The following is a 13,445-nucleotide window of genomic DNA, read 5'->3' as shown; positions in this document are numbered from 1 at the left end:
AAGTACACAATCTTGAGGATGACTCTGAGCACAATTTACACTGATATGGCTTTTCCGCTTGTGGTATTTCACATGTCGCACGAGACCCGTATTAGCAGCAAAGGTCATTGGGCACAGCTGGCACTGATACGGCTTGTCACCAGTGTGGGTACGGACGTGTCTGACAAGGTCAATTTTTTGTGCAAAGGTTCTTTTGCAGTGATCGCAACAGTATGGACGCTCACCTGTGTGAGTCCTCATGTGGACAATCAGGGTTGTTTTTCGTGCAAATTTACAGCTGCAATGTTCACAACGGAATGGGCGCTCTCCCGTGTGAGTTATAATATGTCGTTTCAGGTCGCTTTTTAGCTTAAACCTGCTACTGCAAGAGTCACAATGGAATGGACGCTCACCTGTGTGAGTCCTCATGTGGGCAATCAGGGTTGTTTTTCGTGCAAATTTACAGCTGCAATGTTCACAACAAAATGGGCGCTCTCCCGTGTGAGTTATACTATGTCGTTTCAGGTCGCTTTTTACCTTAAACCTGCTATTGCAAGAGTCACAATGGAATGGACGCTCGCTCGTGTGGGTAAGGAAGTGCATATCCAACAAGCTTTTGAAGATGAAGCTCTTGCTGCATTGGTTACATTTGTGCAGCTTCTTGCGTGCGCGTTTGCGCTGATGAGAAATGGCAGAGCTGGTGCATTGGCTCGCTGAAGGCTTCTGATCTGGTGAACCTTGCCCAGGAAGGGTGGTGAAGGCTGTAGCAACTGGATCTGCATTTGAAACCGAAAATGCTTTCAATAAGAGGAGAGAACATTGCAACATTTCATTTGACATTGGGCAGAAACGATAATGTACGTTAAAATCCATATCAAAAGCTGTGGAAATCAGTTTGATGTGGAATTTTCTTCATTCTTGCAAACAGTGCAAAACAGACAAGGATGACTTAGAACCGGACTTATCTCTTTGTACAACATTTACAAGAATATTAATCGAATTAGCCAAAGCCACAATTCTGCTTCAAGAATGTTAAATTCAAAAGGTTATTAAAAATATTAGCTGGCTGAAGCAAAATACTATTGTCTTTTTGAACTGTGCATGCAGGTTTAGGCTTTAATATATCATTGAAAATATCACATAAAAGTTCTGAACTACAAGGATATTATATCTTATTGTTCCTGAAAAAGGCATGGATATTTAACATTGCGAAATTCATGTAGGAAAAAAATGATAGCAGCACACATAAATTGACCAAGTCTAGATAATTTTTGGCTTAGGATAAAAAAATCTGCAAGTACCCTGGCACATGCTACAAACCCAGAGCAGAAGTCAATACTTCTTCACCTGAAGCATTACATTATGACCAGATAGTTTTCATGCTGTTTTGCCACAAAGGTTATTACTAAATGAATTTCTAGTTTAGGATTCCTGCACAGCCAGTAAATGTTTCGAGGACAGTTACCCCAAATGTGCTAAATATTCATGTACTAGTATGTCACCAAATAAAAAATTGTTCCCATTTTTATGCTCTGCATTACATGTCACACCCTGGTGATGTGAGGTTGAGATTATGAAGGCCAGCATTAACGAAAATCGAGTACCTGTAAGATGTCGGTAAAAAACTAGCCTCAATCCACACAAATAAATAATTGTGCACAATTACCGGCTAAATCACAGATTCAAATTAGAGCAGACCTAAGCACTAATTAGGGGCAGTAAGTTATGCCCAGCAATGAAGCTCAACAAAAACTTCAGAAAGCTACTATTTTAAAAAGTTTTCAAAAAAAGCTACACACACATAGAAGCCATTCAAGGTAAATATTACTGTCCTTGCCTCTAATGAATGATACATTTCCTAACACAGAAGTTTTCACTTTGGGGACAGATGATGAAAAAAATTTCCAAGTCAATGCTTGCCATATTTCATTTAGCAAAATGTCCCAGCTGTGAATCAAAGTCTGAAAATGGAATGTAATGATTCAAGGTGCAATATAAATGCCCAAAGCAACAAATATCTTGAGAGCTCGAAAGAGTCGTTAATTTTATGTACCGTCTTTGCCAAAAGTAACCGAGCAGCCCAGCTGGCCGGCGGAGCAAGCGCAGGCCCGATCGGTGGCATGGCAGTCGCCGTCGGTGGCCGCTGCTGGCCGGCTGCGAATGTAAGCTTGCTGACATAAGGCTGCTCCCTCGCTATCTTTTCTAGGATGATAAAATGAAAGCGGTACCATGTGCCGCGTCTGATTTTATTTGTTTAGAACGCTGGGCTAGTCACGGAATGCGCTGTGCACAGCAAAATTTGCTCAACGCTGATTTTTGGCTGGCGTCGTGAAGTTGCGCTCTTCGTTAGAACGCCTTGCATGTTGAATCCCAGAACACAGATCCCGTAGATGAAGTGATTCGAAAAGTAGTTATTTTTGTATCGTTTGGAATATTAGCACTGTCTGACAGGACATGATAGAAACCTGAGTTTGGATTTTCCCGCGATTTCTAGCCTGCGATGATGACACTTCGCCGGGCTAGAGAGAATTGAAAGAAATTAAAACAAGGCGATATTTTCCGCTGTTTCTAGTGCGGCTATTCGTGTTCACATAATGAGGCGAATCCGTTAATGTCGCATTTGCCGCCGCTTGTTAATGCACAGAAGTGCGCAATGGTTTTCACGATTGCAATGCCAAACTAATGTTGAAAATCTGAGCAGAGGTTGCAACTGCTTGAAACAATATTTGGCGATACCGAATGAGTGATGTAAATGCTCCCTAGCATATGATCCCCCAAGAAAGCCTTGCTATTGAGAAGGATGCCTACGAAGGCGTTTTTTTTTTTCATTTCCAATTGAAATTCGGTCTGAATTAAGCTTCCCCTTTTTTGCAGCCAGGGAGTTCCGTAAAGACGGGAGTCAAAGGATTGCAAGTTTCATCTTGTGTTGCAGTTGGAGGTTCTATTGCAGTAGCTTATTTATCGAATCACCGAAGTACCACTCTACCAGTGGGCACTAAACAACCAAACAAGTCGCTAGCTAATATAGACAGTAACGCAAAAGTATTTCGCAGTTCAAATCAAATGCTGCGTGTCCGGATTTCTTTTCACTTCAGAACATAGTCCTGTTCGGCTTGTCACATTGTTTTTCCTCGTAAAAGAAACAAGCAAAAAAAAAAAAAAAATGCCACACTTGTTGAGAAAATGGGCGACATATGTTATGCTATGTTAGAATGACATTGTTATGCAGTTCACTCATTGAACGAAGAGATTAGCAGCAGGCTAACGCATGCACGTAATTACCACCGCGGAAAACACTACGCGCATTTTGTTTGTTACCAAATAGCGGGAAAGAAGGTATGCAGCAAGAACGGCATATGAAACAGTTGGAAGTCTTATTTTTCTCTCAACTTAGCGTCACAGCAAATCCGGTAGTAGTCACAACAGACGACTAGGATCCGCCGGAAAAGGGCATAGAGTTTTCCAAACCAATTCCTCGCCATGCTTTCCAGACAATCCAAATGCGTAGAAAAGCATATATTTGTCCATTCGTTGCAACTACGGGAGCGGGAAAAGGCATTCTAACGAAGAGAGCAGCTTCACAGCGCCAGGCAAAAAAGAGCATTGAGCGAGTGATGCTATGTGGAGCGCCCTTTTTCAGTAGCGCAGCGTTCTGAAGGCGCCAAAAGGCACCGCTCATGACGCTCGCTTACTTTTCATCATCCCAAGAAGGAGAGTGAGGGGGCATGTTTACGTCAGTCAGCTAACACTCACCGCCGGAGAGCAGCAGTCAGCGACGGCGATCGTAGCGCCACAGCTCGGCCCCGTGCCTGCTCCGCCGGCCGGCTGGGCTGCTCGGTTACTTTTGGCAAAGACGGTACATAATGAAAAGATCAGTTACTTCCAACCAACCACAAGGAACGAGAATACTGGGTGCATAGGTAAAAGCATCATGAAAGGGAACAGAGGTGCTTGAGGTAATAGAAGTCAGACTGCTGCCTGCAGCCATTCTAAGCAATAAGGCATGCTTTCTCATGCTTTTCAATGATCGCCTTAATGGTGCAGCAACTATGGAGGCCAGAGTGCCCGTTGAGTCCAGATTCTGCTTTTAAAATGACAGTGCTGCAAAAAAAATTTCACCATTACAAGTCTCAAGGTACACTTCATCATGCCCGAGGCTGGGCACGCCTCCAATTTTTCAGGCAGGTAAAAGCACATCAAGAGACATTGCCATTGGGCAAGGATATTCCCTTTCACTCTGCCTCTGTCATTTTCTATCAACAGAAGCTTTCATTCAACAGCAGCCAACCACTTAAGATCAAATCATCTCAGTACATCAGGCAGAAGAGCAAGAAAAGACAAAGCAACTTCTTTTACAGAGCAACTGCTACCAGAAAGTGGCAGGTACAATATGGAACAAAAAATTAAAGAGCCACAGCACTAAAGCCTCACAGCTAGACATTTAAATTGAGTGTAAGCATAATAGCACAAGACATACCATCATAGAAAAAGCAACAATGGGCAGGCTAATAATTTGTGTTTTTATCCAGAGCCTCCAGTGAAACTTTAGAAAATTATGGCTTTACTAGCACAGTTCTACAAATAGCAAATGTTTAGTACAGTGACATTCTTGTACAACATGTCATGATGCCACACACAAAATCTCCAACAGTAATTATCACTCGACCTTTACAGCTCCTCAATTATCTTCAGGTGCACAACTTCACATCAGAAGGAAATGCTTCAAGACAAAGCTTTCAGCACAGGAAATAAAAGAACCAGAAATACCAAAGGTATAAGAAGAATATGGTGCTTCCATTCAAATGCACATAATAGACAGCCTCTGTCAAAAGTGTAGAGCCCATGCAGCCTGCTTATGAGTCATGTAGTGGCACTCCTTCCCACTGGAGTGGATGGGACAAAAAAATCTCACCATCAAGATTCGGAGCACTGGAAAATCAATTACAATCGGCACAATGTGGCTCAGAAGCAGACCCCCTGAGCTCTACACTTTTTGACCCTCTGCCTGCCACCACACTATAAAAGGTGCAACAGTAATTGTCACCATTCCCACCTCAGACTCCCAACCCTTAAAACCTGTCACTTTCTTTAGCTTCTTGAGAATAATAAAACTCAGGTGGGTAGGTAATGTCTAGAAGCATTCAACGTCCAACCATGTGCATAATCGCCTAGCATCGAAATCAGAGGACATGCTGTTTGCTGTGCTTTGAACATGAAGCAACTGAATAAGGAAAGGTTGGCAGGTGTGGTATGTACGGAAGTCTTCTATGGGAAACCTTTCACTCCTTGGCTTAGCAGTAACAGCCTGCAAAATAAACCAGAGAAAAGGGGTGTCAATACCAAGAATCGTCATGAGTAGCATTGCTAATCTGCTAGAATCAATAACTAAGACAAAGGACATTGCTCCTGACGAGTCATTTTCCACGAGGCAAAAAAATTGCTACAGAACATAAACACACTAGTAACATTGTGCTCTGTAATATTGTTATGGGGCAGCAAGCCAGTGAAGACAGAAAGAACTTTTGAGAGAAGATGTCAATTGGCGACGATAAATAATGTTTAATGAACGTTGGTGGGCCTAGGACGAGCGCGCCTGCCCGCGCCACTGCCCGCTTCTTCCTCGTCCGTAACAATATGACTGCAGACACTAAAAAAACAATTCTTGTATATGCTTAAAACACAATGCAGCAAAATGGTATCTTATCTTAGTTTCACTTTTTTTTTTTGGCCAGCCCTTAAGGGAGCAAAAAAAGGATATAACGCTCCCCGCATTCTGATCAGCAGCCGCACAGGTTGACAGCAGTCTCTTGTTCATTGTTCTTGTTCAAGTTGTTCATTGCGCAAGCTGTATGCTGTCCACTCAAAACCTACTGCCTACAAAACAGAACACAGCAAAATTAGACAAAGCCCCAAGAAAACACAAAAGCTGCAAAAAAATTCTGCGTATACGCTAGGTTTTATAACACATATGAGGGCAACGGGCTACCATGTGCCAAACACAGGGTTGGAAAGTCTCAAATATTGTGCAGAAGGTGGTGTTAAAATTCAATTATTAATTTATGTAAAGCATATAAATTGGATAACGTACAGTTACTGTCAGCGCTTAGCCACACAGTTCGCAAACAGGATTTTTTCAGGTTGTGAATACAGCTTCTGTTGCATCCCATGAACAGCGTCATTTTGATGTCATACTCGATGAATCTGCACCGGCATCGAGAGCAACAACAGACGTTTCCTGTTATGCCACCGATGATACCTGCTTCATTGGGTACGACAGCACTGCTACCATGTGGCCACAAAGTAATATGTTCTACATAGTGCAGAAAGTCTTCCTATGCTCAGTTCAAAATGAGTTTCTGCTGCTTGGTGGTGCAACCTTGTGTAGAGGCTCTTTTAAAGCGTTGAGTGCATCGATATCCTGTGCACGTGTGTACTTCTCGTTACGGGTTATACAGAATTAAATCCAGGCCCAAATACTTTTAACGTTCAGGTGCTGCTGGCTGAACAAAAAGCGATAATAGAATAGACTGAGTTAGTTATTGCAAAGTATGTTCACATCATGTAAACATGCAACCAAGAATACCTAGCACACGAAATGAAAACTTAAAATTGGGCAGCACTTCTAGCTGGAGTGCGCGAAGGTAAGTTCATACATGCATCAAGAGAATGCACACCTCACCGATCTAACTGCTGGGTTTTTGGTGCTCACCAATTTCAAACAGGTGGGAGCAAAATTTTACGTTTGTTATGATCATGCTGTTTGTAACAGAACATTGAGAACAGACTACTAATATATTGTGCTCTATAATATGATTGCAGATATTCAAATGTGATTATTATTGATGCACAGAAAAAAATGCTACAAAATGACATCTCTTATAATGCTTGCCATCTTAGTTCTATTTCTCTGGCTGGCCCTCAGAGCACCAATGGATGGATATAACTCTGTAAAAATTCAGATCACCAGATGTGTAGTTTGACAGTATTGGTTTGGTTTGTGGGGTTTAACGTCCCAAAGCAAGTCAGGCTATGAGAAATGCTGTAATGGAGGACTCCAGAAACTTCGAGCACCTGGCTTTCCTTAACGTGCGCTGACATCGCACAGCACATGAATGCCACTCCATTTCACCTCCATTGAAACACAGCCACCAGCGGTCAGGTTAGAACCCTGGTACTCTGGCACTGTAGTCGGGCATCTTAACCACTGCACCACTGCAGCAGGGGCACAGTTTGACAGTAGTTGCTTAAATACAACGTTCATTAGGCAAGCAGTATTCTGTCTGCTCAATAACAGTTGATGCCTGCACAAGAGAACAAAGCAAAATTAGTCAAAGACCTTGAAAAACACTAAAGCTGCAAAAGAATTTTGCATGAATGGTCAGTTTTATGAAGCATATGTGGACTACCAAAAAGCATTTGACACTGTATGTCACTGAAACCTGTTAAAAAAAACTTGGTAGCCTAAACATCAATATTTACATGAAAAATGGATCAGACTACCTAATGTAGAAAAAACACTGGGCATTAGTAAATGAAAAGTGCTCTATTCTTGTGAAGAGTGCCCCAGGGTTCTCTCTTGAGTCCACTGTTTATTTTAATAAATGACATGAATGATGGGATTAGGTCACAAGTGCGGTTGTTTACAGATAATTGTGCTTTGTCATGTTAAAAAAGATTACAACCAGCTTATGGATGATCTCAGACATACTGAGACCTTGTGTTATGCCAACAGAACGTCTCTAAATGCCAAAATATATGTGCACCTAGGCTTCACCCGAAAAAATTAAAAACATTTGCTTTATCACTATTCCCTCCACGGAGAAATTATCCAACCAGAAACTACATGTAAGTACCTAGGTGTAATTTTTTCCCAGCAGAATACATGGTTAATGCATGTGAGTAATCTACCAAGAGAGGCAGGTAGATCCCTCAGTATTTAACTTAAAACATGCCCACAGGGAGGCAAGAGTGATGCCCTACGAAACATACGTCAGGGTCACCTTGGAGTATGCCTACCCTGTGTGCGATACAGGTTATAATATACATCTACAAATCTTGAGTGCATACAACCTGCTGTTATGCAATCTCTCCTTGACATGTACGATCGCTTCCTTAGCACAAGCAAAATGAAAAGCTTGATTTTTGGACCAAATCTGGCACCAGTAATAAAGTGGAGATCCTCTTTTGCCCGAGACTCATTTTTTCAACCTGATATAGGTGAGGGCAGCCATATATTTGTTGCAAACAATCGGTTTTGCGCGGCCATGAAAACTAGGTGAAGCACAGTCTGGACTAGAGATGGGCAAAGTGGCTCACTTTAGTGAGCGGCTCAGAACGGCTCAACTCACTGAAGTGAGACAACTCATTTGAATGGCTCACCGGCTCATTTGAGTCTGGGTTGTTCAGGAGTGAGCAGTGATTCTATTGAAGAGAGAGAAAGCCAGTTCTGTCTCTCACTCTCTCGTTTACTGATCCGCGCCCATTTGAAATCCCGAACCGTTCCGTTGAAGCCGGGTGGCTGGGCGTGACTTCCCCGCTTCTGTTAGCGGTGCGACAAAGCAACTGCTCTCCCGCCCTTCCCCGTAACAGTCACAGCCACTCTCTCACTGGAGCACTGTACCCTCCTCGCCTTCGGCTGTCTTTTCAACCGCTCTTATTAAAGAACAAGTGAGCAGAAGTTAAGTAAAAATGAGAGGTGGTTCTTTTTGACTTTGGGGAGTCGGTTTGCCTCTTCGTTCAGTGAGCCATGCCTGGCATGTACCTATTTTTTTAAATAACCACTTTGTAGAGCAAGGCATGCTATCACGTACACACACACACACACGCACACACACACACACACACAAAAGAAAAAAAGACTGAGTCATAAAATCGAGGAGGTTAATTTTTCAAACATCAGGGTCTGAATAAAAATTTTATAAAAAGAAAAGCTTGAGAATATGTTTTTTTTTCTTTCTGTAGTCACGTGGGATCTTGCGCGTGGATTCAAAAGTAAACACAGAAAAAGAAAACAGAAAGAAGAGAAAAACAGCGACCAATCGGAGAAAGGGCAAATGCCGAAAGCAGGTAAGAAAGTAAGTCATAATCAATTAGAACTGACGAGCAAGCATATCTTCAGCCCATGATTTCTAGGGGCTGGCTATGACTCAAGGTATTAGGTTATATATTTCATGCACATTTCATAATACGTTTGTGTTTTGGCTGTGCTTACCACCCTGCCGCAGCCCAACACACGCAGACCTGTCATGGACCTATCATGATGCCGTCACGTAGTCTGTCTCCTGATGCTGATGCGGCCATTCCTCTTTGCGCCACTGTACTATTTTACGCAGTTTCACGTTGCACCACCGTATCAACTTCGATTTGGCCACATCTGTCTACTGCTACGACAAATACGACACCGCATGACCTCGCGTAGTGGTAGTAACGTTGTCACCTAACGTATACTGTGGAACAGTTTGCACGCACGGTAATTGATCCTACGCATCAACGGAAGATATTTCGCGCATCCGTGCGGTTTTTCCAGTGTATACCGGTGAAAAACACACGGGTCCGTCCGACGAACTTTTTGAGTGACGATCAAGCATATCAACGACGGCTCCGGTATAATGTTCAGGGAACGTTTCTCATCGGATTGTTCGTGATATCTGCGTCACGAGTATCGCGATGCATGTGGTGAAGTGGTGTAATGTGTAAGGTCTTTTCCCTGCAGAATAGCTTCCAGTTCCACCCTGCTGTCAAACAATGAAGTTAGGCCCGCACATGGATACAAGGGCCCGAACCACCGTGTCTGCGCACAAGACGCTTCGCGAGCCGCACGTAACATCTTCTCAGCTAGATTTTCCGCTCTTAATCTTTGCAAAGAAAAATAAACAAAGTAGAAAATGTCAAGCATGCATTTGCATAGCGCACGACAAACGTACCACTTGCCGCGTTGCCGCCAACGACGTTCTGTTTTTCCACGTGATTTTCAACGGATGGATGATGGATGGATGATGGATGAGAGTGGCTCTGCCCTTTGAATCGGGCGGCAGCTTGCGCCGCCTAGCCAAAAAATTAAAAGAAATATATTTATCTCTTCCCCATTTTTAGCTTCTAATTCGCCCGTATCTGCCCCCTCACTTTTTTTCCTCTCTTTATTCTCTTGACTTTTTCCACCAATCCTCTAACCTCTCTTTTGTTATCAGAACGCGTTCCTCGTCCATTCGTCCATCTTCCCCAGCAAATCCCAGCGCTCTCTCCAGATCTGCCGCTTTTTCCGCGGGAAGGGCAGGACGAAGTTTTTGGCACCTTAGAACATGTTCCGTTGTTTCCTCCTCAGTTCCGCACGCCGCGCATAATATATCTACTTCCTGAAATTTTTTCCTGTACGTTTTTGTTCTGAGGGCCCCTGTCCTAGCCTCAAACAGCAATGAGCTCCCTCGTGAGTTGTCGAATAAACTTTCTTTCTTTATATCCTGTTTTCGAGTTCTATACATACCCAATGCTGATTTTCTTTGCATTCTTTCCTCCCACATTTTCCTTTCTGCCTCCTTTACCTGCTTTTCAATGCTGCTGTTTTGCTGCGGTGTATCTCCAAACTCTAGGTACTTAAATCTGAGCTTTCGGGTTCTGTTAGTCCATTTCGTATTCAGGCTTTTCATGAAGAGGTGCTTGTACATTTTTCGTGCCCACCTTGATTCCTCCATTTCGGTTAGTCTCTGATCATATTTTAGTTTGCTAATTGCCTCTCTAACCTCAAATGATGCCCAGCCCATATCTCCCTGGACTCCTTCATTAGGTGTGTTGCCATGTGCTCCCAATGCCAATCTACCTACCTTTCTCTGTCTGATTTCAAGGCCTGACTGTACTTCTGATTTCATGCACAGGACTGCATTTCCAAAAGTGAGTCCTGGTACCATAACACCCTTCCATACCCCTCTAACAACCTCATACCTGTTATAATTCCAGAGGGCCCGTGTTTCATAATATCCGAACTCCTTTTCCCTTTGTCTATCGTAATTCCTTCATGCTTTTCTAGGTAATTTTTTCCTTCGTTGATCCATATGCCCAGGTATTTATAGCTCTCCACATGTTCAACCTTGGTGCCTTGTATTTCCAGCACGTCCCCCCTTTCATCATTAAATACCATTATTCCTGATTTTTCACTGCTAAATTGCAGTCCCAGCTTTTCGCCCTCTTCTCCACAGATTTTAAGCAGCTCCTGCAACCCATCCCTCTTATCTGCCAGCAGTACAATGTCATCCGCGTACATCAATCCTGGTACTTTCTGTCCTCCCTGCATATAGCTTGCATCGAATCCCTTCCTCCAGGCGCCTTTCCATTTGGCTCATCTATTGATGCGCCCCGCAATGATGTTTGCTTTACAGTTTCCAATTTCCTTAACGTAACATTTTGTTCAGAAAAATCAATGAAACGCCTGTATAAACTATGGAGCTAATATTCTGCGCCACAATTAACAAATTTGTAGCTGCGCACAACCTAAAAATTCTGAAAACTGCTGTTTAGTTGCAACCATCCAACAGTTCAGCACAATCAAAACCGAAACGCTTGCTTTGCTGATTTCGTTCCGGTTTCGTTATAGCTTCCAGACGCGTTGGTGTTAATTTAGGCAGTGCGTGGCGTTGTGGTCATGATGCTTTTCGCAAATACGAGCGTGTACTGCGCAAAGGGCAATTAGGGGGAGGCATTTCTTGTCTCTTTAAACAAATAATTAGAGGGTCTCTAAGATGTCTCTTTAGAGGAGAATGACGAAAGCCTGACCTTCCTATCCTATAATCTGCCTCCCATCGTTAGCCTCTTGTCGGCATTCGTTGCAGTGCTGCATGTAATTATAATTAGTTTACAGGAAAGGAAAGGCGCAGTATCTATCACACTTTCTCCGGCAAGTGTGAGTTTGGACGGCACACCATCGCTCCTGTCGCGTGGCGTTCCTTGGCGCGTGTTCAAATGTGGCATTGCAGATGGCAAGGACCCATTCCGCATCGGCCAATCAGAACGCCGCAAAAGCGGAACACACTTTGTCCAAGACAGCATGAGCCATTAAAGGCTTTCGCATTAAAATTTAGCAGATACGTCAGGCAGATTTGCTTCATACGCAACTGTACGCATGCGCTCTGGAGCTCGATCATTCGACTGAGACACGCGCAATCTCATATCAGTGGTCGCTGCTTTCGCCCTCCGCAGCGGCAGCTAGGTGTAAAGTGTCAAAATCTGCCACATATTCACCGAAAACGTTGGTTTTTCCTGCAAAAAGCCACGTACAATATCCCAGTTCAAATTCACAGCGTCCTTCCAGTTTACAACCTCGATTATAAGTGGAACAGAATTTTCTAGCTGGAACATGGTATGTCTTTAAACTTGAATTAATGTGCAGCGTGAACCCATGTAAATAATGTTGCACCGTTTTCACTGCTACACGAAACAGACAATGAACCGCACTGTACCGTGCGTGTGACACGCAGGCTTTGTGCAGACATGCAGGACTGTGCAGATATGTCTGGTTCGGTTTGGTTTTGTTTGTGGGGTTTAACGTCCCAAAGCGACTGAGGGAGAGACGCCGTAGTGGAGGACTCCAAAAATTTAGACTACCTGGGGTTCTTTAACGTGCACTGACATCGCACAGCACACGGGCGCCTTGCTTTTCGCCCCCATCGAAAAGCGGCCTGCCGAGGCCGGGATTCGATCCCGCATCCTTGGAAACAGTAGTCGAGCACCGTAATCACTGTGCCACATAGGATGCGTATTTGCTTTCAATGTTTAAAGCATACGAACGTTCCTGCGGTCATATTCATTCATAACCAAAATACAAGTGGATACATTCTTCAGTTGAGCAGCTAAAATTCACAATTACAGAGTGCAAGTGAACTTGAGAAACAAAAGGATTGTGAGCGCATATAATAGTTTCTATGTATGACTGTGGCAAGTGCCCTGAAAAAAAAAAAAAAAAAAGACAAGAAAAAAAAACACTATGCTACAATTTCTTGCCGCCTGCCCGTACGATGTCACTACCTACAGCGATCAGCTTTAGGCTTGCAAATGGAGAGGCAGCTGCCTCGGTAGATGCGATCGAGGCTACGAAGAGACGGTTGGAGTTTTTGTGGCGAGCAGCAGGGAGAAACATCCCTGTACGTGGCCGCAACTACAGCAATTTTTTGTCTGCTTTTCTTTTCTTTTTTTTCCTTTTTCTGGCCACGCCTTCAGCTTCGTCAAGTTAAACCAGAGACCCGCTATAAAGGGTGGGCCACCATCATCATCATTAATGGCAACAAAATTCTCTGCAGCGATTCACTTAACAGTATGAGGCAAGCATGCATTCGAGCATCCACTCAGGTTAATTCACACTTTTCCAGTGCAAAATTGTGCACTCTGGACAGTGCACCATGAAAACAAGTCATTTCCTAGCTTAGAATTATAATATTCAATTATACAATACCAATTCACTAGGAGGCAACAAAAATAAACAT

At 43.4% G+C, this 13,445-nt stretch overlaps 1 protein-coding gene across 1 annotated transcript; it reads right to left on the bottom strand.

The window, feature by feature from the left end:
• Positions 1-582: 582 nt before the first annotated feature.
• On the bottom strand, positions 583-13,102 carry LOC146181625 (uncharacterized). Its single transcript, XM_084575819.1, has 4 exons — positions 12,995-13,102; positions 9,903-9,995; positions 5,256-5,284; positions 583-755 (listed from the first exon to the last, which is right to left on the bottom strand). Exons 1-4 carry the CDS (start codon positions 13,100-13,102, stop codon positions 623-625), a joined length of 363 nt encoding a protein of 120 aa, XP_084431945.1. The 3' UTR covers positions 583-622.
• Positions 13,103-13,445: the final 343 nt, after the last annotated feature.

Source organism: Amblyomma maculatum, chromosome 8 (genome assembly GCF_055883805.1).
Source record: "Amblyomma maculatum isolate TAMU_Amacu chromosome 8, ASM5588380v1, whole genome shotgun sequence".
Lineage (NCBI taxonomy): Eukaryota > Metazoa > Arthropoda > Arachnida > Ixodida > Ixodidae > Amblyomma > Amblyomma maculatum.
This window is presented reverse-complemented; position numbering and strand designations above follow the sequence as displayed.